This window comes from Penicillium atrosanguineum, assembly GCF_028827265.1.
Source record: "Penicillium atrosanguineum strain IBT 20685 chromosome Unknown utg000003l_segment0_segment0, whole genome shotgun sequence".
Taxonomy (NCBI): domain Eukaryota; kingdom Fungi; phylum Ascomycota; class Eurotiomycetes; order Eurotiales; family Aspergillaceae; genus Penicillium; species Penicillium atrosanguineum.
The window spans coordinates 4,325,923-4,350,490 of record NW_026623135.1 but is presented as its reverse complement, the minus strand read 5'-3'; the positions used below and the strand labels follow the sequence as shown (position 1 = coordinate 4,350,490).

The following is a 24,568-nucleotide window of genomic DNA, read 5'->3' as shown; positions in this document are numbered from 1 at the left end:
CGGCTTCCCCCTCAACCGAGGCACAACGGGCCCATTTCTTATTTGGTCTTTCCTTCTCCTACCTCTCGAGAATCTACTTCTCGTCTCCTTCTCCTTCTTTATACCCGAATCCTTTAACCATCTACAACTGAGAGGCATGTTCGCTGCCTCTGCGCGAAGCCGTCTCTCCACCCTGTCCAGGCCCCGGCTCCCTCCGACGTCACTACTCGCCCGCTCGGTAAGACGGCCACCTCCGCCTCGAGGCACAGCAGCTACGAGCTGCCAGATGCTGGCGCGACAATTGCACCTTAGAGCAATTGACTAACAGTCTACAGACCTTCGCCATGGCTCCTGCTAGGAAAGCTTCTTCGGTTCCTGAGGGTGAGTGGATCACATGCTAGTCGCGATCGCGATGGGACTCGCAACTGATTTTCCGCAGGTTACACGGAGGACCTCTCCAAAGGCAAAATGCTCCGCTTCGAGGATTCTCTGCCCCGTCTGCCTGTTCCCTCGCTCGAGGAGACCGGCCGCCGGTACCTGAAGTCGGTCCACCCGCTGGTCTCCCAGACCGAGTTCGAGAACACCAAGAAGGCCGTCGAGGCGTTCATTCGTCCCGGCGGTGAGGGCGAGTCTCTGCAGAAGCGCCTCTTGGAGCGTGCTGCGGACCCTAAGATGAAGAACTGGATTGCTGAGTGGTGGAACTCCGCTGCCTACCTGGGTTACCGTGACCCCGTCATTCCCTACGTCTCCTACTTCTACTCTTACCGTGATGACCGTGAGCGCCGTGACCCCGCCAAGCGCGCTGCTGCTATTGCGACCGCCGTTCTTGAATTCAAGGGCCAGGTTGACTCCGGTTCCCTCGAGCCCGAGTACTTGCGCCGTCAGCCTATGGCCATGAACTCGTACGAGTACATGTTCAACTGCTGCCGTGTCCCCCATGATGTGGAGGATTTCGCCCGCAAGTTCCCTGCTGCCGAGAACGAGCACATCGTGGTTGTGCGCAAGAACCAGTTCTTCAAGGTTCCCGTTGTTGTTGACGGCAAGGCTTTGAACATTTCCGAGCTCGAGCAGCAGTTCCAGCGCATCTATGAAGTCGCTCAGCCCGCGCCGCCGGTCGGTACGCTGACTGTGGCTGACCGTGATCACTGGAACGCCGCCCGCAAGACCCTGGTTTCTTCCGACCCTGCCAACGAGCAGATCCTGATGGAGATTGAGTCCGCCGGTTTCGTTATCTGTCTTGATGATGCCAAGCCCGTTACTCTGGAGGAGCGCGCTCGCCAGTACTGGCACGGTGATGGCGCCAACCGCTGGTTCGACAAGCCCCTGCAGTTCATCATCAACGATAACGGTACCGCCGGTTTCATGGGCGAGCACAGCATGATGGACGGCACACCCACCCACCGTCTCAGTGACTACGTCAACGACGTGATCTTTAACAAGAAGATCGACCTCTCCCCCAAGACCGTCCGCTCGCAGCTGCCTAGCCCCAGACCCCTCACCTTCAACCTCAACGAGGCTGCCAACGAGGCCATCGACATCGCCACCCAATACCACCGCAAGCAAATCGGATCTCATGAGCTTGTCGTCCAATCATACCAGGGCTACGGTAAGGGCCTGATCAAGAAATTCAAGTGCAGCCCAGATGCCTATGTCCAGATGGTCATCCAACTCGCCTACTTCAAGATGTATGGCAAGAACCGTCCGACCTACGAGTCCGCCTCCACCCGCAAGTTCCAGCAAGGCCGTACCGAGACAACCCGCACTGTCTCCGACGAGAGCACTGCATTCTGCAAGGCCTTCGCCGACCCCAACGTGTCTCGCGAAGAAGTCGTCAAGCTGTTCCGCGCCGCCCTCGCCCAACACACCAAGTACACACTCGAAGCCAGCGACGGCCGCGGCGTCGACCGCCATCTCTTCGGTCTGAAGAAGCTCCTTCAGCCCGGTGAGAAACTGCCCTCCATCTACGAAGATCCTGCATTCACCTACTCCAGCTCCTGGTATATCTCCAGTTCGCAGCTGAGCTCCGAGTTCTTCAACGGCTACGGTTGGAGCCAGGTTATTGACGACGGTTTCGGAATTGCCTACATGATCAACGAGAACAGGTACACACCCGCCCAAACCCTACCCCATCAAATATTTCGTCCATACTAATTTATTCTAGCCTCAACTTTAACATCGTCTGCAAGCGTCTCGGCGCACACCGCATGAGCTACTACCTCAACGAGGCTGCTACTGAACTGCGCGATGTTCTCATGCCTGACCTGGCTGCTCAGCCCGAGAAGGCTAAGCTCTAGTTTGTTCCCTTTCATCCGATACCAGTCTGTTTCCTTTTTCTTCGTCTTCGAGCGCAATAGATGAAATATATTTCCCGCCGCTGGCCTTTGCTGGGGTCTTGTATATTACATCAATCAGGATAGTTTTTCTTAACTTCCAACTCATGCAGGTCGTTTGAACTTGAATGTTTTACCGGTGCAAGTGGTCATGATTATGTTATCGAGGTTGTCTACGTAGAGATGTTGATGGTCTCGCACACGTGGATGAGACTAATGTCTTGTTATTGTATGGATTTCCCAGCCAAAAGTGAGCAAACCAGCTTCATCGGTGTAAACGTTTACAACATTTGACAATGAATGAGAATGAATCTCTATTGAATGTATACCTTGGGGTGCCCGGGCGGCGGGGAGTCTCCAGGCCTCGGATTCCACAGTCTTAAACGGCGCATATGAGTCGGCTACATACAGCCTTGGTCCAGATAATTAGTGCTCAATGTGCGTCAACCCCCATGGATATCCCGACTAAAGTCTGCGATGTCTAAGGCTCCAAAGCGCGACTTTCAGCAGCTATCGCCTGATGCGCACAGCGCTGTGAGATCATGCACCCACCGGCCCGGCGACGTATGAGGGCACTTCACGCCCCAGAAAGAATTTATAACCGCCCAGAACTAGCAGCTAAGAAAGGTAAATGGATGATCCCCTAGTAACTTCATGATCTTTTGATCTTATGTGAGCAATCTCGTTTGCATAGCCGTACACGGAAGCCGTGCGCCCGGCATGTCAATCATCACCAGAACAGGATACACCCGACATCAAACCCCGGCCGAAGGATCAAATTCAGAATCGGGTTCAACTCAGATTGATGCTTTCCCGTCTGAAGATCCCACGGCTTGCGGGTCCGTTTCGGCCCCCTCTTGCCTTGGCTCTCCCGACCGGGTAGTTGGGGTATCTGACGTAGTCGTCATATCTCCTATCTGTCGTTCTGTGGGGTGTTAGGGATTGTACTCAATGATCTCCACTTTTGGTCGGGGTGGGGTTTTCCACAATATGCGGGATTTTCAAGGTTGGGGTGTAGGTAAGGTACGACTTACCGAGTTCTCGGATTCTTTGACGAAGCATTTGGTTCTCGCGGCCGAGCATGGCTGCTTCGGCTTGGTAGAATGCGCTCTCGTCTCGACTACCTCGTCGAGATGAGCTATCTCGTAGAGCGGGGAATGCTTCTGTGCCGTCCGAGCCTCGGAATCCATCTTGTGGTCGGATGCTTGGAGAGTTAGTCAGGCTTGGTGGACGGTTGGAGAGCGATGAGATGGATAGTCGGTGGCTGGATGGTGCAGGTGGAGGCATGGTAGGGAAGAACGAGGCTGACCGTTCCGACGACGGAGTATCATCAAGAACAGCTGTGCCCGACTGCGGGTTCTGCTGTTGGTTATGCTGGAGATGTTGCAGCTGGGCTTGCTGACTGCGGATCATCTGCAAAAGGCGGTTCTATGACATGAACAGTTTAGTTGAGATGCATATTTCCGGTATACTGGAAGACAACCCACCACTTGCGCCTCTTGCTCCTGTTCTAACTCCTGGTGCAGCTCTCCTAGAGACGGTGCCCGTTGGTGGTGCGGGTCTGCTGTCGCAAAGACGGGACTGCCGCCGTGACTGGTGGGACTAGCCGTGCGGAATGCATGCCCCATGGAGGAGCGATGGTCGGACCAGGGATTTTCGGTGAGACTTCCTGAGCCCGTATTGGTCATATCATTCAGGTTCAAAGCCATACCGGCTGCCGAGCGGCGTCGCTCGGAGACCGATAATCGGCCCATGCTAGATCCACGAGATGGCCGTGGGGAGGTAGTGGTAGGATTCACGGGTGCGGGGACTGTTCCGGGCGAGGGTGGGACGTTCCGATGTGGCAGCGACGAAGAAGACGAGGAAGATCGGGATGGTGGAAGAGAGTTCAGATCGGGGGACATGGTGGTAAAGTCCGGCTCACAATAGAGATGGCTGAGCTCCAGGAAGCTCCGATGCTCAGTCGGGCGGCATGATGGCCTGCTGACTGATCACTATCGCGGGGAAAGTCACCTGACTCATTCACCAGCCTGGGGCATCATCACGTGATCTTGCCCAAATCTGGGGTCCTACAACACCCTCAATCAAATTATTCAATCGGCGAGTAAGTGATCCAGCTGCTCTGGACCCGTGTTGCAACCGTCCTACGATTCTTGACTCCTCGGTTTGCTACATTGTCCGGAGTTGCAGACCCCAACCCAATCTGCCAAGTCCCACGCGGCTCCTCCGGGTGGGACGGGTGGCGACAAACTTTCAAAGCAAAACACGATTCTTCTCAGGGGCCGTGAGGCTTTTGAATATACTTTACGGAGTCCACTGATCACCACACAAGGCTCGCGTGGCTTGAGATCCGGGAGATCCTTGACGATGTCTATGCGCGACCGCGAAAGTGGCATCGCACATTCTCCGGGTTGCGGCCTTGGTTGTTTCCGGACAACGTACACAAGATGTGGTCCACCCTCGGCAATGCGACTCGGTGGACCAGGCAAAACTAGGAAAACTCTGTTTGTTCAACCTTTTCTCTCCTTGGGGGTCCAAAGAACAATAAATGACTGAGCAGATGCTCCCCCATGGAACAAGGGGGCCAAAAGTATCGACAACGCACGGGCTCCCAGGGGTTGGGGTCTGCAAGGGATTGAGATCAGCCCTCATGTGGTTGACATTTGACGGCCTTCCATTCTATTCGAATTCTGGAAAACGGAGGACTACAGAGCAGGTCGAATGGGCGGGTCTCGATGAGAAGCCGGTCCGAGGTCCCCCTGGGACCACAAAAACACACACCCACAGAGTAAGAGTATCCCGAACCCGCAGTCGGAACAAGAGTTCTGGACCCCTGTCCTGGATGACAGTGGGCTGGCGCCACGCCCGTAATGGACCACGCCATGGCGGATTAACCCTGTGCCTGCTCCTGATTTTCGATCGAACCACGGCAAGCCTCTGGTTATGATAGGTGTTGGTCCGCCATCTTGACGTCACCCCCCGGCCCGCCACCGTTTCCTGGACTATGAAAATATCGGTCTAGGGCGGCCATGCCGAAGCCTAGTGTGAAGGGCGAAGCGTAGTCAAATAATGGCGGTTCAGTTGACTAAAAAGAACCAGGCTGACCTGCGTCATCGTTCCTAGGTCCCGGATCGTCGGGGACCCATGCGACCCGGGGCAGAATTTGCGCTCCTTGCTTCGCGGGGCGCCACACGAGATCTCGACATCTCGACCTCTCGACATCGCATGGGTACTGTAGATTCGATGTTGCAAGCATCGCGGAATGGAACAGAGGTCTAGATCCTGTTCCGGATGCATTAGAGGTCATCGCCCTGATGCGGACATTCTGACCCGAGTCGGACCCAAAACGGTAGTCTCGGTGTTCTCCCGCTCCCTTCTGCTTTTCTTGACCAAGGATTCAGCCTTCGACCATCGGTCATCGGTCAACGTTGCCGGAGTGGATCCGGGTGCCCAATTGCGGTGCATGCGCTGCCCGTGGGGCGTCTTTTCCCGGCGTCATCGAGGGCCTATGCAGAGGCTTATGTAGAGGCAAATGCTGGCCGGGGTACGTAGGGTCTTGCGCCCGTGCGCGTGCGCGCATCCCCCAAATCCTGCAGACTAGGTGCATGGTATTCTGCTGTAGCTGTAGAGTGCATGTAACATCGTAGAAAACTTGGGGAATTGGGAAGGCCGGGGATGGGGTCCCAAAAAAAAGTGGGTAAATACCCACGGGGAAACGATCAGTCGGCAAGCCGCTTTAGGGAAGAAACGGAAAGTCGGGGACGAGGTCAAAGTCTGGAGATAGTGGGTGACTAAAACCGGGAAATGGAAACTGGGGTTTGTAGTGAGAAATAAAAAGAAAATAATAAAATAATAAAATAAAATAAATTACAGAAAAAAGAATCGGAGGATGGAACCAGGGAAGTGGAATGACCGCATTTGACTGGCCGCATCGCGCCTTCTGTTTCCTGCTTTTATATTTATTGTTTCCTTCTTCCTCTTCCTCTTCTCCATTCTCCTCTTCTCTTCTCTTCTTCTCTCCATTTCTGGGCCCTTTGCTTGTACCCCAAACATCTAATCAACCGTGAGTCGTACATGGTCCCATCGCAGACCATGCCTATACTAACTATCAATAGTTCAGCATGGCCAGCGTCCCCGACAAGGTCGGCGGCGGCCGTGATCCCGTGCAGTCCTCCGAGGCCTCTAGCACCACCCAGGCCGATCAAATTCACGCCGTCATGAGCGAGAAGTCGGAAACCGATGGGCAGTACGAACTCGAGCCCACCACCCCATCCGGACGGGTCGAGCTCACGGAGGACATGTGCTACGACCAGCTCGGATACTCTTTCAGCGAGAGGCGCAAGTGGATGATCATCAGTGTGATTTTCTTGGTACAAGTCTCCATGAATTTCAATACCTCGCTATACTCGAATGGTTTGTCGGGTATCTCTGAGGAGTTTGGTGTCTCCATGCAGGCGGCGCGTTGTGGTGCCATGATTTTCCTTGTGCTGTACGCTTTCGGCTGTGAGCTGTGGGCTCCATGGAGTGAGGAATTGGGTCGCAAACCTATTCTCCAGGCCTCTCTCTTTCTCGTGAATGTCTTCCAGCTGCCCGTGGCTCTTGCCCCCAACTTCGCCTCCATCATGGTTGGCCGTGCCCTCGGTGGTCTTTCTTCCGCCGGTGGCTCGGTGACTTTGGGTATGATTGCGGACCTTTGGGAAGCCGACACTCAACAGTACGCTGTTGCGGCCGTCGTCTTTTCTTCCGTCGGTGGTTCAGTCCTCGGTCCTGTCATCGGTGGTTTCGTTGAGGCTTACCTTCCCTGGCGCTGGAACATTTGGATTCAGTTGATCTTTGGCGGCTTCGTTCAGATCATGCACTTTTTTATTGTCCCCGAAACTCGAACCACTGTCCTGATGGACCGCATTGCGAAGAAGATGCGCAAGAGCGGCGAGCACCCCAACATTGTGGGCCCTACTGAGGGCATGTCTTTCCGCCAACGCTTCCCCCCGCGTGAGCTCATGCTCACCTGGATCCGTCCTTTCCGCATGTTCCTGACCGAGCCCATCGTATTGACCCTCTCTTTGTTGAGCGGTTTCAGTGATGCTCTGATTTTCATGTTCATTCAGTCGCTGTCTCTGGTCTACGGACAGTGGGGTTTCAACACCTGGCAGAAGGGTCTGGCTTTCATTCCTATCGTCATCGGATACTTTATCGCTTGGTTCTCGTGGTTCCCCATTATCCGCCGCAACGTTAAGGAGCGACGCGATAACCCGGAAAGTGAACGCGCCCAGTACGAGTCTCGTCTGTGGTGGCTGCTGTATACCGCGCCCTGCCTGCCCATTGGCCTCATTGGCTTCGCCTGGACCAGTTTGCCCCAGTGCCACTGGATTGGTTCCATGATCTTTGCTGCCATTATTGGCATTGCCAACTATGCCATCTACATGGCTACCATCGATTACATGATCTGTGCCTACGGCCCTTACTCTGCTTCCGCAACCGGCGGCAACGGATGGTCTCGCGACTTCCTGGCTGGTGTGCTTACCATCCCGGCTACACCTTTCTTCACCAATATCGGCGGCAAATACCACCTCGAATATGCTTCCACGATTCTGTGTACGTTCAATCATTACGGGGAAATATGGATTACAATGCTAACATGATCTCTAGTTTGTATCTCTCTTGTGTTGGTCATTGCAGTCTACGTGATCTACTGGAAAGGCCCGAGTCTCCGCAAGCGCTCCCCCTTCGCTCAGCAACTCTCGGAGGCTCGGCACGACGCGCACATTGCGAGCCGTCGTGGATCCAAGGTCCCAATGGCGTCGCGTGCGAACTCGTACGCTCGATCCGCGCAGGATCTCCGCATGCGGCAAGCCATGGGCAGCCGCCCGGGCTCCCGCGTCAACTCCCGCGTCAACTCGCGGGCCAACTCCCGCCGCAACAGTTTGGTTGCTGCCGAAAAGGGTGTCTGAAACCGATATAGGGACCTGCAGTCAAATCGATGACGAGCGGGGTTGAGCCCTTCTCGCTGGAAATAATCATCGTTTCCATTTCTTTTCACTTCTCTGTGCATGTCTTCAATCGCACGAATCCTTGCGCTGGCCGTGGCGGACTCTAATTATTTTTTTTTACCGGTCGGCTGTTATCTGATTGTACTGCATGATTAATACCCTACGGACCCTCGCACATTTACGGTGCCAACGATAGTATCGCAAGGCGTTTGGTCTGAGAATGATGTTTTTCTCTGCTTTGACCGCGCAAAAGTCGAGATTTACAAACTGGGGATGTCATGTACGCTACTGGACTTTTGCGAGGCGCGGATACAGGTCACGAATTGTATACTTTAGCTGACTAATCCAATGATATGTTCATGTTCTGTTACATTTTTTCTCCAGGTCTCTCTAGATGTAATAGTTGGGGTAGGCCGTAGTAGCACTCGGGGATGAAATGGGGCCCCGGGGGCCGGAACAGTGGATCGTCTCCACGATCGAATCGGCGACTTGTGCGGAGAGCTCGCGTGGCTTGGTAGATATCCGGCAACCATTGTCCCGTTCTAGTGAATGGTTCAGTGGCAATGTAGTATTCAGGGTTGGTCAAGTGATTTGGCCAATTCCGGGGAAAAGTCTTGAATATTGTGGCGCAGGCTAGAGTGGTCGGTGGCATTTACTAGGGTGCTAGCGAGGCCACCTTGTTACGCGTATGCATATTAATGAAGACTGTCGCAGTTACATGAACGAGGCGTTCCATAGTAATGTATATGGAACTCGTGATGCATTGGCAGTCCTAGGAATGCAAACAAGTCAAAGACTCGAGCCGTACTTACGGTCCTCGCAACGATGAACACACCTATTACCTACCGATCTGACCTGCACAGTCTCTTGCATACCTTTTCGTTTACTTGCATAGCGAATTCTATCAGTAATGTGCCCTTATATCGTCCTTGCATTCATTCCAGTCCGAACCACGTCGTTTACTTTCGTGCGGGTAAGCGTCAAGATGTAAATGCATCTTCCGAACAATCTTCAATCTGTATTCACTACCAGATCAAATGCATTTAGCGGACTGTACACGAAACTGCTATACATATGCAATGGATCGCTAGGTAGGGGTTTCTTTCCTGAACTGCCACCGCTTATATAAAAGATTACAAGCTCAGGCTTAACGGTCAGTGACTAATCAACAATTAATTAGTGAGTTATCCAGATGCATATAGGCCCCCGAAGACTATAATACAATGCGATGCTATAGCCCCTATTGGGTTGCTTTGACTGTGATGATTGATTCCTTAATAATGTTGATCCTGGCCTGCGCTACTATAGATCCATTATTATCTTCTCGTTTGGCATGCATTCGATGCTGTATAGCGACCGAGGCCAGCTGAGCGGCTTCTACAAAAGACCGGCCCGCGAGACGAATTGGTAGCCAATTTTATCCAAAGCAAGTCCAGGGATATAATGGGCTATTTTCGTTCTTCTCTTCATGGTTCCCGGAGGATCCGGCTGACCACACTTCTCTACATGACTTGACTTCCAAGCGTGAATAGTTGATTCTTATGGGGCATATTTTAGACGAAACCTTGAATACAGTCCACGAATTTGGTATAGATCATACAGACTGAGATAAGGAATGTCTTGGTTCTCTAATCTCGTTTCCTCGGAGAGTTCTCTAATCGACGGCTTACGTCCGCTGGCCCTGGAGAAGAAGATGGCTGCCATCCATGATTCTGCGTCGCAAAGTTCTCGGGCCAATTTCGCGCTGTTATACTTTCCCCGGTTCTGAGATATCACACGATGGTACGATTGCAGATAAATGATGTGAATATCATATTATAGGAAACATCATCTTTTCGGTGGGCGACAGTGGGCCCCATTGCTCCTGTGGACCCTAGCGACCGGCTTTTATCCCCATGCATTATTCTTGAGCGTCACCCCACACTAGACATACACAAGCCATATCTGATATCTCAATGCTGCTGAGTGTTCTCTGAGATGTTCATCCATATATTAGTCACTCCGCTATACGCTCGCCTGTTAGTACCAACCCTTTTCGGAAATGGATGTGTAGTAACGGAAGTTTGCTCGATATCGAAGGGGCCAAAACCCCAACAGTCAGATCCTATAGATACAGTGTGCACTAAGTCAATTGACAGTAGTGGAGACAGTTACCTCGCGTCTCCAATTGACGTGTTTGAACGTGGTGCAATTTACTCCAAGTAAACACCGATAAGATAGCAAACTGGTCCGTGCACCGGAACTGAGAATCGGCGCAACTCGCAAGCACTCAGCTCCGAACTGCAGCAGCTGCAGCCATGGCAAGCCTCCCCGCCCTGCGTCTCGGAAAATTCGCCCTGCAAAGACCCGTCTTTGCACCTGCACCCCGACTGTTATCCGTCGCCTCCCAGCTCCGAATGGCCTCCAACGCGCCGACACCTCGCTTTGCAGAGGGTGAAGACTCGCAGCAGCTCGGATCGGACACTGCAGCACTGCAGCAACAAGGGTGGGCACTGGACACGGACGGAATGGGTGTGACCAAGACATTCCATTTCAAAAGCTACTTCAAGGCCGTAGTGAGTAGCCTCGTTGAAAGCGCAATCTTCCCTTTGGAACTGACTCGTGCAGTCCTTCGTGAACCTGATCGCATCGGAAAGCTCAGCGAAGAAGCACCACCCTACTATGACTGTGGTAAGTAGGCACTGTAACGAGAGATCAAGTCCAAAATTCAGCTAATGCGTGCAGCGGATCGGCTCGGTCGATGTCCACTGGACTACTCATCGCCCGCGCGGCCTCACGGTCAAGGATATTGCGATGGCTCAGCATTGTGACAATGGGGCCGGGCTGATGGGATGTGTTGAGCCCGAACAAGGATTGAAGTGTGGGCCAAAGTGAGGCCAGAGAAGTGAGGCGAGTCCTATACAGTGGCACGACTGTTTACCGAGAGAGGAAAGTTGAAACTCAGTGGAGTAGGACGTTAAGCTCCACTTGAGGTTCGAGATTTCTGCAGATTGGAGTTAGCCGTGAGGCAGGACTGCGTAGGCTGTAGGCTGTAGGCTGTAGAGTATAAATTTATAGGCTGTAGACACCGGTCATTTCATACTCGGTACTTTTGTATAGTAAGAAGAGCGTGAAATGAAAGGCCCACGGGGGCGCAATTTTTAGCGGGCCTCATTTTTATGCACTTCACATCACGTTCGGGAACCAGAACCCACGATTCCCCCCCCCCACTCGCTAATTTCTCCTTTCCTTTCCTTGTGCCTGGTTCCTTGATTTCTCCTCATGTTCTCATAATTCGCCGATGACGTTCGCCTCGTGCGCGCCCACGTTGCCCAGTCGATGATCATTACCTCGTTGATCAACCTCCTTTTCACTCACCTTCTAACGGCGATGCGCTGTTGCTGACGGCAATTAAGACGACCCCGGACATGGGCGACATGTCCATGACTCCTGACTCTGTGCCGCCTTCATTTGGTGAGCGCAGAGGGCATCGGCTCGCACCGTTACAGACCAACTTCAGCCGCCCGACAGCAGGTGAGCCAACTAAAGCGCCGTCGCGATTGCAGCGTCCGCGCCCACATGACTACCCAAGCACCAATGGCTCCGGCGAGCCAATTCCTCTCCAGAGCCCAGTCAGACGACAAACTTCCAAGAGCAGTCTGCGCAATCTGTTCACACGCGACAAATCTACCCGCGCGGCGCCCCCCAATAACAAATTGGCCGAGATTGAGGAGGCACAATCCGCAACACAAACAGTCACCGTAGCCGACACCCCTCTTTCTCCCGACATCTTGTCACCACAGACAGTAGTTTCAAATATCACCTTGACCTCCCCAACGACGCCAAAACAACCTGTGACATTGAAAACCACGCGCCCACCACCGCAGCCAGTTGTCGATCCTAAACTACGCTCACAGGAACAGTATGGTTGGAAGCCACCGCCTTTATTCCAGGCCTACCCACAATCGTTCAAGCATGAGTGTCTTGCTGCGCCGGCGATTTCCGCAGATTCGATTCTGCGTCTTCATGCGACAATGGGGAAAAGTGAATTGGACAGTGGCCGAAGCAACTCGCTAGCACAAGACGAGGCGGCTGACGCAGCACGCAAAAAGAAGGAGCAAAAAGAGCGGAAACATACACGAACTCTATCAAGTACTATAAACAAGGTCGAATGGACAAAGAAAATATATGTGCTTTCTACGACCGGCTATATCCTTCAGTACGCAGGCGAAGGCAAAAACGACCGCCCTCCGGAGAGGATGCTGCCCTTGGGCCCCAAATCGGTAGCTTTTGCTAGTGATGCCATCCCGGGAAAACACTGGGTCCTTCAGATTTCTCAAAATTCGACGGCAGACGCCGGCCCTGAGCCACTGGAGCCTTCCAAACCCCGGTTGCGCTTCGGCTTTCACCGATCCAACACGCGACGGTTGGCAAGCAGCTTCCTCTTGGTTTTCGATAACCCCGAGTCGATGATCTCTTGGCTGACGGTGGTTCGGACGGAGATTGAAGCTCGTGGAGGGCCTAAACTCACGACCGAGAAACACTCTGAAGACGACGAGATGCCTGAGCCTCAACTTCGGCCCAAGTTAAGTGTTCGACAAATGGTGAAGAAAGACCCACATCGCGTTTCAAGTCTATTCCTGCAACCGGTGAACCTGCAATCTCCTCATGAGGAGGATGATGGTACATCTGTTGGATGGATGACACACCAGTCTCGGCGAAGCTCGTATGTTTCTATGAACCGCCGTTCGATAATTGACTCCCGAGCTGGATCCATGTCTACAAACACCTCCGATGCGCACGGATCATCATTCACATCTGCAGACCCTCCGGGATCTCCACCAGAAGTTCCCTTGCCCCGTGATATGGAGTCAACATATACACGCAGTCCACCGACATCCAGCCAGAGCAAGCGCCAATCTCATTTCATGTCTCAGCCACAGGCTATTCCAAACCCTTCTCGTGAAGAACATATTCAACCCAGTCCACCACCAGCCGCCTTCCCCGAAGAATTGGCTCGAAGCGCCTCTCCGCCAGCCCCCAACTTCAGCGTTCCTTTATTCAGCAAAAAGTTTGCGGCGAGGCCGGGACCAACACCTATCGTCAGTAGCCAGCCCTCATCGGTGGCTGATGTTCTTTGGCGAGGCGAGAGCACCGAGTTCAACATCTCAAACATTTCCTCTCCCCCGCAGTCGCCCACCTACAGCGTGGCAAGTTCGCGCCACACAGAATCTTCGGAGCCATCCTTTATGCCTCTCGATGCAACTAGTAGGCGGACCTTACGGACATTCAATTCCGAGGACGCTCTATCAAGAATGGTGCGCTCGGGACAACCAGCCCCGAATTTCTCCCGCGTGCCTCGTCCCTCCGACACGAGTTCTCCGCCTTCCAGGCCTCTGAGCTTGGCTGGTCGCTCTGGACTCGGCATCCAGATGTACCCAGAGCCACAACTGCCTACCATGTCCCCACCGCTTCCTCCACCTGAGCCTGCTCCAAGGCAACCCCTGCCTCCCTTACCTACCGAGGCCCAACCCCCCTATACCATGTCTCGCCGAAAAAGCATGCCAGGCCTGGGCCTATCGATGGGCCCTCCAGCTCCACCACCAAACTGTCCACTCCCTAAGATCCCTCCCTCCATTGCCGCGCAGGCGCAGGCTCAGGCGCAGGCTCAGGCGCAGGCTCAGGCACAGGCTCAGGCACAGGCTCAGGCACAGGCACAGGCACAGGCACAGGTACAGACACAGGCACAGGCACAGGTACAGACACAGGCACAGGCGCAAATTCCTCGACCAGCCAACACCTTGGATACCAGCCGGTTCTACGGCTCACAGCAGGTCCGTGAGCACGTTCAGGACCGACGAAAAAGCAACCTCGAGGAGGCTCCACCCCCACTATCCGGGAAGCTTACCAAGACTGCCGCTCGCCAACCTCGCATGATCCTTCAATGATCCATCCATACATATAAGACACGACTTTGAACAATCTCTTTCCGCACCGTTCAGCACACTTGGATTCTCTTTCAACATTCTACCTATGCATTGTATAACAAATATACCACCGCAAACCCATTCACGATAATGGTGTCTACAAAAATCTACATTGCCCGCATTTACTTCTTGTCAATACCATGCCCGCATCCAATACCCTTGCATGCATACGCTTCTGGAATACTACGGATTTCTTTTCTAGATTCCTGCTAATCATCTCAAAACGACGATACCTGTCTTGGCATCTCCTCTGTTCAGTTCACTTCTCAAGCTGTCTTATATACCCCCTTTTGAGGCCTGATATTGTATTGTACATAGCATACACGTCATTTTCTCTTTTGATCTTCACTACATGTTGTTTTTATTCTTCTTTTATTATATGTTGCTTAAGTATATATAGCTGGAAAGCACCAAGGCATCTTTGAATAGGCATTCAGGCCCAATCGCATAAATATCTTTTTTTTGGACATATTGCTTGATGTAATAATACTTTTTCCCGAGTGCTTTATATTCGACAGCATTGATCCGGCGAAAGTTTATTGAACTCGGCTCTTACTTCAAGTCTCCTGCTCTAAATAGGCAATCCTCTTTGTCACTACAAGCAGTGTACTGGGTTGTCAAGCTACAAGCCCGGCTGGGAAAGCTGGCTCTCCATGCTTCTAGGGCTGACTAGAATGGCAATAGTTCAGTAGGCGGCTGACCTTGAGCTGTTGGATCAATGCCATGATTGAAATTAGGCCAGGTGATCTCTGATTATTTTCTTAGAACCATCATGAAAGTCCTTGTTTTCATCGAGGAGCATTCTGGCCTGTTCGAGCTGCCTTTTCTGATCTATGGGGACCAGAAAGGCTGTAAACCCCACTATAATCTCGCATCGTAGCCTCATCTGATTCTGGATACTTTCGAGGAAGAGTGGCATGAGGACCCAAGTACCATAACCCCCTTCTTAACCAGCCATCGGCCACCAAGGCAGCAATCTATGCCGATTTTGATGTCAAACCACTGGAAGATGATTTGGGGTTCTTGTATTAAGCGAGTCCAGGCTTCTTGGGCCCTTTGACAAAGGCTGTTCGAGTTGTGAATGTTCTCCTTATTTTGCGGTCGCCAAGAAAGGAAATCTGGAACAGAAGCAAACGCGTTTAGCTGTCAACTTTGATGAAAACGATATGTTTGACTGGGCAGGGAGAGAAGGGGGTGAAGGGGCGGTTGATGTTCAGCTGCTGTGCTGGATGGGGAGATCGGCAGGTCTTCTGATGAACAGATGAGGAAATTTCAAAGGGCTTTGACGCCTAGCCTCACAAAGAGATGGAGAGCGGAATAGGGCGAGAAAAGAGATGATGAAGCTAGATGGATGTTTCTGTTCTGTGTGACGAGAGGCCAGGTGTGGTCTTCGGTGATAGAGGGGGAAGGCGTGAGGAGGGACAGGCCATTAGTTGAGTCACAGGAAGTATAGTGACAATGTGTATTCCGAAGCGAGTATTTCAAGCAGTCGCTTCGATTTAATAGACACGAATATATCCGATACGACATCGGAAGATGAATTAAAGCCTTAATGTTGGGTCTGATTTGGGTTCGTTCAAGAAAGCAGGTCACAGGCCATCGTGGTAGTTTCAGGATCCGCCATGTTACTTATCGAGTGATTGGAAGGGTGTAAAGGTAAATCTGACCAAGGATCATGCTATCAGATGCTGATCATGGCTCAGTAGATCCGATCGAGCATCTCGTCAATTATTCCGTTAGAATTGGGTTGCTGTGCTAGGCGCGATGTGATCGATTTCCTACGAGACTGGTCGCCAAACAATTGAACCGGAATCCCCGTCGTCGAGATTTGTCATGTTCGGTCTGTCAACGTGATAATCAACCCAGCTTTTAAACTTGCTGGTGCGGGATTCGCCGAGTGGTACCTGAGACGGGGGCGCGATCTTAGTGGCGCGGTCGCTTGTTTCTCCCCAAACTTCCACCACCACCAACTTAGCGCCTCACTAGTTCTTGCGCCAACAGGCCCCATTTCCAACCTGGGGGTTCATGGTCGCTAAAAAAGGCTCCATGTCGCTTCAAGATGCACTTTTCCGTTCCAGCCCTAGGTAGTTCGCCACGATGACAAGACTGAGCTAATGGATCCAGCGTGATATAAATCCACGGGGCCATGACCTTCAGGATGTGCCTTCTCAAGACATTTGCAAGCAGCGATGGGAATCTGGAAGTCGCTGTTGCTCGCGCTAGCAGCAACTGCGGTGGCTTTGCCTCAGCCCCCCTATGAAGCAGAGGATGACTATGACTGCGATTTTGGCGAAGATTTTGGCGAAGAGCTTGTTCAATTGATTCAACACATTCCCGAAGGACCGTCCTTCTGTCGCCAGTTGATTCATTCCAGTTGCGAAGCAGTAACTTTAACCAAGACTGTGATTCCCGCTCCAACCATCGTCAAAGTTACCCATACGATTACGGACCATCCTCGCCCGGTGACAAACACGAAAACGAAGTCCGTCACCTCGACGACAGTGCGTCCGGTTACCAAAACGACAACAGGCCTTACTACAGTTACCCATACCGTGCCTGTCCAAAGTACGCATCTGGTTTCGGTTACCTCTACCTCTGTCTCAACCGATTTCCTGGCCGAACCTGTGTGGGAGACAATCACCAGATCATTGACGAGCACTGATACGAGTACTATCAGCCAGACCATCACCGACTATGCGACTGCTGTGGTCACTGAGGTCACCATGGAAACCACGACTCAGACTCAGACCAATACCATCAGTGATTACTTCACTTCAGTTGTTACTGTGTACATTACGGATGCTCAGACAGTTTTCGCTAGCAATACCGTTATCGATCTGCTCACAGCGACTACAACCAACGTTCATACTGAGACAGTTACAATTTCTTTTACTGAGACTGCCACGGAAACAGAAACGGACACTATTTCTTCTACGACGACTCAAGAAGTCGATATTACCGCTACCACAACTCTGCCAGTGACAAATTTCCAGACGGACTTTGAGACTGAGACCAATACCATTCTTGCAACAGTGACCGATTACGAGACTTTAACTTCAACTAATGTCGTGACTGTTGACGGCACTGCCGTTACCAAGACCGCTATTGTGACTGTGAAAAAGCGACATGAGTATGCCGGGCAACCAGCTTTCCCTACTCCTCCGGCTCTGAGGACGATTCCCGAGGACTACCTATCCACTGCATGCTCCGATCTGCTTCGAGAAAGGGCTCAGGAGACGGTGTATATCACCAAGGCTGCCGCTCGACCTACTGTATGTTCAATTCTCGATGGAAGTGGGTTGACATGGTGTTAAGATTCTAACATTAATATCAGGAGACCATGGTTTTGACCACCCATATCATACGCGGGAGAACACAAACGATTGATAGCACCAAGACTGTCACCGCATATGTGACCAATACGGTCACTCATCTAGTGGGCCATGTCCTGACCAGCGATGTGACCGTTTCTTCCACATCGGTGCAGGACAAGACTGTGACTGTCACAGCCTTCTCTACTACGACTGCCACAGATATCGAGACAGCTACGATGACACAGGATGTGACAGCAACCGTGACGGACTATGTCACAATACCTGTCACGACTGATTTGAGTTCCACGACCACTGTGGACGTGACGACTCTAGAAACAGCTCAGACGACACAGGATATTACAACGGATATCACCGAAACGACCACCACGGATATTACCACGACTCAAATCACTACAGAAACGCTAGACGTCACGGATAGTCAGACAATCACTCAAACTTCTGATATAACTGCTACCATAACAGCATCCGTCACTGCAACCGAGACTGCAAGTGTCACCGTTGATGTAACGGAAACCTCGACTGTCACTTCCACTTATTCAATCACCGTCACAATCACGGAGCCCACAACTATTCAAACCACCGTCGCAACAGCCGTGGATATCACAAGCACCGTTGAAACAACCATCACCGAGACGACCACGATAACCACAACTGTCACTGCAGCCGTCGCTGCAGCAACTTGCGGTGTCAACTTGATCCAGAACCCAAATTTCGATGGCGGTGACTCAACCGGCGCTTCTGGCGGTGTCCTCACTCCCTGGGCCTTTAGCAGTACTGGCCTTGTTGCAATGTCATACACGACTGGCTACAACACCCCCTATGCCCTCCTGCTCTACTCCCGCGTCCTCAACACCGGTATCGGAAGCATTGTACAATCCATCAACACCGTTGTGGGTAATACCTACACTTTATCTTGGTGGTATTTTACAACAGGAGCAACCGTATCGTCCACGTTCTCTTGTCACTTGGATAATGCCAATTCCAACACTTATACAATTAACCTAGGCACTGTGGCCAAGGGTATATGGCGGGAGTTCTCGACTAGCTTTGTGGCTAGCTCAACGATGACTACCTTGACTTTCAAAATGACTTCTATCAGTGGTCTTCCATATTTGGCAATTGACCAATTTTCGGTTGAGTGTTGAAAGCGCCTTTTTAGATATAGTAACTTTCCTTCCTTTTATATTTACAAATTCAATAATTTATATTTAACTAATTTGAGACCCAATTGAATTTGACGTCTTTTAATTTACATATCCGATATACAAAAAGGCAACCAACCGGGTTGGGATTAGAGTCCTAGGAATAAGAGTGTCAGACATGATCCGCAACAACCGTACTATTAGCCTAGGACAACATTAGGAAATCGGCGTATTGCCGCTATGTCTTCAGAAAGGTTATAGATCCGAAATGCAACTGTCTGGCCTAGGTTGAATGGCCTCAACACTTGAGTGCACATTGTGATGTGACTCGTATAGTTGCAGAGTCGCTCTTGGCTGCTTATGTTAGCAGTTGGGGGCCAACCTCCTCACCTCCAAGCAGCACACCCTCGTTTGCCTCGCGGATCAGGCAATAGTTTGTTGTTAATACGAATACCGCGGTGGACCGGAGATACAATTATCCTTCATGTTTATTACTTATGTAATCTAGAATCCCCCTATAAATTGGCAGAATCAGGGGTAATACAGAGACAGAGCTTTTGATATCGTTGATTGGTTGCATATAAACATTCCGACATTTGTTCTTGCCCACCAAATGCTCTCACATAAGATAATGAATGGAGACACGGCCTCACTAGGAATGTGGAGAATCGTGTCTCTAAGTGACTTAATTTTGAAGGGTATCGCTTGGTAGACAAACTGTCAGGTGACTATTGAAATGGGGATGGCTCGATGGCTGTCTGGCAATGCAGACTGGGCACCAGCAACACACACACTCCCAAAGACTCTGGAAGGCGTAGTGGACACGCTCTGTAGGTGGGTATCGCTTTATCCTTGAAGCTGAACCATGAAGCAAAGAAACCGAAAAGTGAAGTCATATTCTAAATAGTTGTCCTCCTGTGTGTTCCCATCTATGTAGGAGAGAAGAATCCAGACAGACCAAGGCATGTAAGACACCCCAGGCACGCTGTAAGGCCGAACAAAGGAGTCATAAATTGGACGAAAGAAATTGTACCTAGCTTTTATCAGCTCTTATCCGTAATGTAAAGGTTATCAGTGCTTGCTGGAAACTTACAATCTCATTTTACCAATGTGGATGTCTCACCATCATAGCTCATGGCATTGGTGGACATATTTGGACCCATGCCTAGGAAAATCGTGGTCCCATAGCTGGTCGCTCAAAAGATACTCTTTCATACTCTTACACATGCCCTCTGACATATATGGAAGCAGTTTGGGTAGCGAACTGATCGAGCTCGAGAATGTGTTCGCCTGAACGCAGTCCATAAAAGGTTGCAATCGCTCGGGGTGGTCGCATAGATGGCTAGCTCCAAGTTTTTCCCCACACTTGGTCTTGATGGCTTGAAAGAACTGATCAAATGCATCAATAGCCGCGTCCGTGGCCTCTGGAACTCCGCAGTAGGCAGCCCCATCTGCTACTAGAGGCTCAATAACCTCTGGCTTCGTGAATTTGTCCCAGAGGTCTAATTTCGGCTCACAACCAGCGTCACACACGATCTTTTGCGAGTGTTCCACGAAAAGACCAGGAACTTTGTTCATGGTTTTGGCTAGACCAAGGCAAGAGGTACCTAAAACAGCACCCACCGTTGGAAACACACTAAGGCATGCGGCGAATATAATAGAAAACTGATATGGTCGCATCTCGGCACGGATGGTATAAAGAATGAGAAGTGAATGGCAACGGTAATGAATTTTGACAAAGTGGTGACCTTCCTGTGACAAGAAAATAATCGTTTGACTAATACTCTGGCGCACCCAATCTGCGGTCTGTGCGGACTTAAATTAGGAGCTGACCAAAGAAGGGATGAGCTGGCAATTGTCAATGCTGCAAGGAATGGCATAGCATCTAAACATATTGACCTCTTAATGCAAGGGATTACATAGCTTGTACATCAATTGCGCCGCTTAATGCAAATGGTACAATATCGATCGATTGAGTTTTAATGTGGAATGATCTGTCTGACCAATCTGCACTTGAATCCATAGGTAATATGTACCCTCACTCCCACCCCCATTACTCCCACTTCACTAGCTGTTAAGAGCATTCTATTTGTTGGAAGCAGTATTGCGTCAGATCCTTTGATATGGATTTCCACTGCGTTGACACTGCTGGTCCTCGATTCCTACAGGAAATCGCGTTATACGTTTTTCGAGTAAGAATGGAGCCATTTCGCCTAAAAGATGCTTTTGATCAACTCTTGTCGGCCTGGCCAATACTCCAAAGAAATATAAATTTTTCGGTAAGATTTATTTAAAAAATGCTATCTGCATACCTAGTTCATGATCTTTATAGCGCACCAGTGCCTTTCCAACGGGTGACACCACTATGCACTGGCAGTCCAAGATTGTGGACGCCCCGTTGGCGGAACATATTCCCTTCGACTGCTTAGCCAAGGAAGATCTCGGCGAGCTAGAACGACGAGACTTGGAGAAACAATTTCAGTTTCCTCAGTCGTTGAAGTCCCAAATATTTCCTCCGGTATGTCGTTTGCAAGCTGTACATTTCCAAGATGGGTGTCTTTTGAAGTTCACCGTCCAGCATGTATTTTGCGACGGTGCAGGTAACGTGCCATCTTCTATTAAGCTCGGTTTCCTAATTTGCTTATCCCCACAAAGGTGTCCATCGTATTGTGTCTGCATTTGCCTCTCTACTTCGGGGTGAGACAATTGAGCCTATTGAGGAGGCGCGACCGTCTGAGATTCTGTTTCAGGCGCCCAAGCGGGGACGTGAGTCTCTTGATCCGCTTTCTGAGCAGTTATATCATGCATCATGTCGACAATGGGCCACGGGTGTGAGCAGAATGCTTCTTTATGGCATAGCTCAATGGCTAGCTCGAGTCTGTTCACGAAGTCAACGATCACTTCGAACTATGCACATCGCTAGCGCTATTCTAGATCGGCTAGACGACCTCGCCAGGAAGCAAAAGGTTCACGTGACTAGACACGACCTCCTCATGGCAATAATTGCGCAGGTACAAAAATTTCTCCAAAGACAATTTATTGAGAAGTGGCTAATGCTTCTAATAGGCCACAATTAAAGCGTTCCCAGGCCTGTCCCCTACACCTATAGGCTTCATTTACAACTTCAACCATCATCTGGAAAAGCCGGCACCATTGCACAACACTTTCTGGCCAATATCTATTCCCCTGGCCCAGGGAATTGATAAGCCTCATGGTGATGACCAGCTCATCGTGCTTGCGATTCAGGTCCGCCATGCTGTTTGTGCCGCCCGTAGCCCTGAATGCTTAGAGCTCTTCCGTGAGAGATATGAATCGATGGGGCCCAAGCAGCCATTGCACCCGGCCAATCTCAACCCGAATCGCCCCAATATCCAAGTTTCCTCTTCAGCGCATCAAAATTGGTATGACATATCATTTGGACCCGGGGTCAAACCCTACTATGCAGATTTTCATGTACCGGTGATAGATGTTTTTGCATATCTTGGATGGGAGTACCATGACTTGATTATTACCACCAAGGACAAAGAAAAATCTGGGTTCTGCATTCATGGCTCACTCCACACGGAGGTTTGGCGATGGCTTGAGCATATCTGTGATCCTTCAATTCCAGCTCCTTCGCAAAAAGAGTATGCGCGGCTCTGAAAGACTCGTTCAACAAACCTGAATCCATTTTTTGTTTAAAGCAGAACTAGAATAGAAAGAAGGTCTCATTTATATCATTTTTCAGGGTCAACAGTATTGGATTCTAAAGGGAAAACAAAGCTTGGGATCAGCATTTCGCAGTCCTTTAAGAACATGCACATCTCCTCACGATCTCCATTTTGATATCCTTGAGCCTATATGACCGATACAGCAATACAGACGCCCACCGAGCCAGGAGACTTCTTCTTCCAATCCGATTAATACAGTACCATATCTGGTGCTTTTTGAGGGAACTATCAGGCGACTCGCGCTCAGAAAGCGTGAAAAGTTCAAGTTCTCGCAAATCTCTATCGCTTAGATTGTCTCTCAAAATTGTCGTTTTGTCGTCAGAGAACAAGAAGGAAGTTCCCAAAATCACATATTGACGCACAACAAAATGTTGTTTGTCTGAATGCCAATCATCCGCCAACCATTCAACGCGGGGAACCCATGGCCATCGTCGAAATTGACATACCTCGGTCCACACGTCATGAAGCTCACGGCGAGCACGACCTCCGCTGACAGCATGAATAGGGCCAATTGTCCCGAAAGCTAAGTGGGTGAGAAGACGGTCGACAACCACATCCACTGGTACTTCGTCATTCGTCGCTTCTGTCTCGGGTCTCTTGTACCGGGTGGAAATTCGTGCCCAAAGGGACGGCCACAATGCGGTTGCTGCAGTGAATATAGTCATAGGGGTGGAGAGTGGGAAGCTGAACCCAGAGTACGGGTACCTCTGCGCCGGACCAATGATAGATGGTCGCAGAATGAGCAGCTTGTCGGATTTTCCGGTGCAAGAGAATATATCGCAGAGAAGCCGCTCAGTCAATTGCTTTGCGTATGCATACGCCCATGGAAAATTGTTCGATTGATATTCAACACTTGTTCCCTTCTTCTGCACCTCGCTCCATTCCAGCTGTACATTTGGCGTAGCGGAAAGCTGGTATATTTGTTCCTCCACTCGAACATCTCCTTCGGGTGTCGCATGAAAGAGGTGAGTATTCGTATATGCCGTTGAGATATAGACAAAACGCTCTAGGTTTGTGAGCTGCAGTGCGAAATTGGCCAACCCTTCAGTCGCACCAATAATGTTCTGAGAGAGTCTCCCCAGCGGATGCGCCAGGCTGATGGAAGAAGCACAATGCACGACTATGTTGACTTTAGCCCTTAACATGTTGACACAGCTCACAGACAATCCACACTCGGGCTTTATGATGTCACCCTCTAAGATGGTGACTCTTTTTGGATCTAGCATTTTGAGAACGATCTCTTCCGGTAGCCATTGACTCCATGTTTCACGAAGGTTCCTTCCAGACCGCCAAGTCAGTTAGAATGTCACCAGCATTGAAAAGGAAAAATGGATAAGGCCCGTACGAGAGATTTTTTCTACAGAGCAAGAAGACATGGGAAAAGGGGGCCTTCTGTAAAACTCTGTAGACCAGAGTAGTGCCTAGGAAACCGGAACCTCCGGTAATAAGGATGACTTTTCCTTCGTAGTATTCCCACATTGTGCTGATGCTCCAGCTGGAAAAAATGAAAGTGGTGGTAATATTAAAGCTGAGATCATTCCGCTTTTATACCCTCAGGTTAAAAGGGGGTTATTTGACTCGAAACTAGATTCCCCCTTTCAAGTCGACATCCCTTGCTTCAAGGATGCATGTTCACTTCTAATACCAGCTTCTAGCATAAAATGTAAATAAAGTATACGGAGAGGCTTTTGAAAGGTTTTATTCTCATGATAAGAGAAATGTTTGATAGTTAAATATAGATCCTTGGACGTCTTCTAGACACCTTTTAGGGACTCAATGCGACCTCCGACCAAGCGGCAATGTCCACCCCACAAACAAATGGACGCGACCAGCAGCATGCCCCTAAAATTTATTAAAAATTCAGGGCCAGGTTATGCTCATGGTGGAGATTACAAAAAGCCTATGTCATTAGGTACAGTGCATTTATATTCAAACTATGTTTTAATTCCACACTCTTACAAATCATATCTCGAACGTTAGCTCCAGACGCGATTATACAAACTCTTACACTGGTAGTTCCTGCAGGGCTGTGTCGTACCCACTGGTAACTACAATATGTCAGTGTTGTAGTAATGTGGTTCTCGTAGAAACCAATAGATATTAGATTCCTGTGGTG

The 24,568-nt window shown here is 50.5% G+C and overlaps 9 protein-coding genes across 9 annotated transcripts; 6 read left to right on the top strand and 3 right to left on the bottom strand.

The window, feature by feature from the left end:
- Nucleotides 1–136: 136 nt before the first annotated feature.
- Nucleotides 137–2,273, top strand: N7443_005072 (carnitine O-acetyltransferase CAT2; the record flags this gene model as incomplete). Its single annotated transcript, XM_056885128.1, has 4 exons — nt 137–217; nt 315–360; nt 419–2,081; nt 2,141–2,273. 4 exons carry the CDS (start codon nt 137–139, stop codon nt 2,271–2,273), a joined length of 1,923 nt encoding a protein of 640 aa, XP_056743406.1.
- Nucleotides 2,274–3,106: 833 nt separating this feature from the next.
- Nucleotides 3,107–4,213, bottom strand: N7443_005071 (uncharacterized protein; the record flags this gene model as incomplete). Its single annotated transcript, XM_056885127.1, has 3 exons — nt 3,107–3,234; nt 3,344–3,737; nt 3,797–4,213. The coding sequence occupies 3 exons, from the start codon at nt 4,211–4,213 to the stop codon at nt 3,107–3,109; spliced, it is 939 nt and encodes a 312-aa protein (XP_056743405.1).
- Nucleotides 4,214–6,430: 2,217 nt separating this feature from the next.
- N7443_005070 (uncharacterized protein) lies at nt 6,431–8,260 on the top strand (the record flags this gene model as incomplete). The annotated part of the gene is made up of 2 exons (XM_056885126.1): nt 6,431–7,904; nt 7,959–8,260. 2 exons carry the CDS (start codon nt 6,431–6,433, stop codon nt 8,258–8,260), a joined length of 1,776 nt encoding a protein of 591 aa, XP_056743404.1.
- Nucleotides 8,261–10,596: 2,336 nt separating this feature from the next.
- N7443_005069 (uncharacterized protein) lies at nt 10,597–10,977 on the top strand (the record flags this gene model as incomplete). Its single annotated transcript, XM_056885125.1, has 1 exon — nt 10,597–10,977. The coding sequence occupies one exon, from the start codon at nt 10,597–10,599 to the stop codon at nt 10,975–10,977; it is 381 nt and encodes a 126-aa protein (XP_056743403.1).
- Nucleotides 10,978–11,715: 738 nt separating this feature from the next.
- On the top strand, nt 11,716–14,226 carry N7443_005068 (peptidase family M20/M25/M40 protein; the record flags this gene model as incomplete). The annotated part of the gene is made up of 1 exon (XM_056885124.1): nt 11,716–14,226. The coding sequence occupies one exon, from the start codon at nt 11,716–11,718 to the stop codon at nt 14,224–14,226; it is 2,511 nt and encodes an 836-aa protein (XP_056743402.1).
- A 2,228-nt stretch (nt 14,227–16,454) lies between these two features.
- Nucleotides 16,455–18,745, top strand: N7443_005067 (uncharacterized protein; the record flags this gene model as incomplete). The annotated part of the gene is made up of 2 exons (XM_056885123.1): nt 16,455–17,537; nt 17,600–18,745. 2 exons carry the CDS (start codon nt 16,455–16,457, stop codon nt 18,743–18,745), a joined length of 2,229 nt encoding a protein of 742 aa, XP_056743401.1.
- A 1,122-nt stretch (nt 18,746–19,867) lies between these two features.
- On the bottom strand, nt 19,868–20,320 carry N7443_005066 (uncharacterized protein; the record flags this gene model as incomplete). The annotated part of the gene is made up of 1 exon (XM_056885122.1): nt 19,868–20,320. One exon carries the CDS (start codon nt 20,318–20,320, stop codon nt 19,868–19,870), a length of 453 nt encoding a protein of 150 aa, XP_056743400.1.
- Nucleotides 20,321–21,107: 787 nt separating this feature from the next.
- Nucleotides 21,108–22,384, top strand: N7443_005065 (uncharacterized protein; the record flags this gene model as incomplete). Its single annotated transcript, XM_056885121.1, has 5 exons — nt 21,108–21,260; nt 21,309–21,342; nt 21,398–21,508; nt 21,677–21,753; nt 21,809–22,384. The coding sequence occupies 5 exons, from the start codon at nt 21,108–21,110 to the stop codon at nt 22,382–22,384; spliced, it is 951 nt and encodes a 316-aa protein (XP_056743399.1).
- A 145-nt stretch (nt 22,385–22,529) lies between these two features.
- Nucleotides 22,530–23,931, bottom strand: N7443_005064 (uncharacterized protein; the record flags this gene model as incomplete). The annotated part of the gene is made up of 2 exons (XM_056885120.1): nt 22,530–23,730; nt 23,798–23,931. 2 exons carry the CDS (start codon nt 23,929–23,931, stop codon nt 22,530–22,532), a joined length of 1,335 nt encoding a protein of 444 aa, XP_056743398.1.
- Nucleotides 23,932–24,568: the final 637 nt, after the last annotated feature.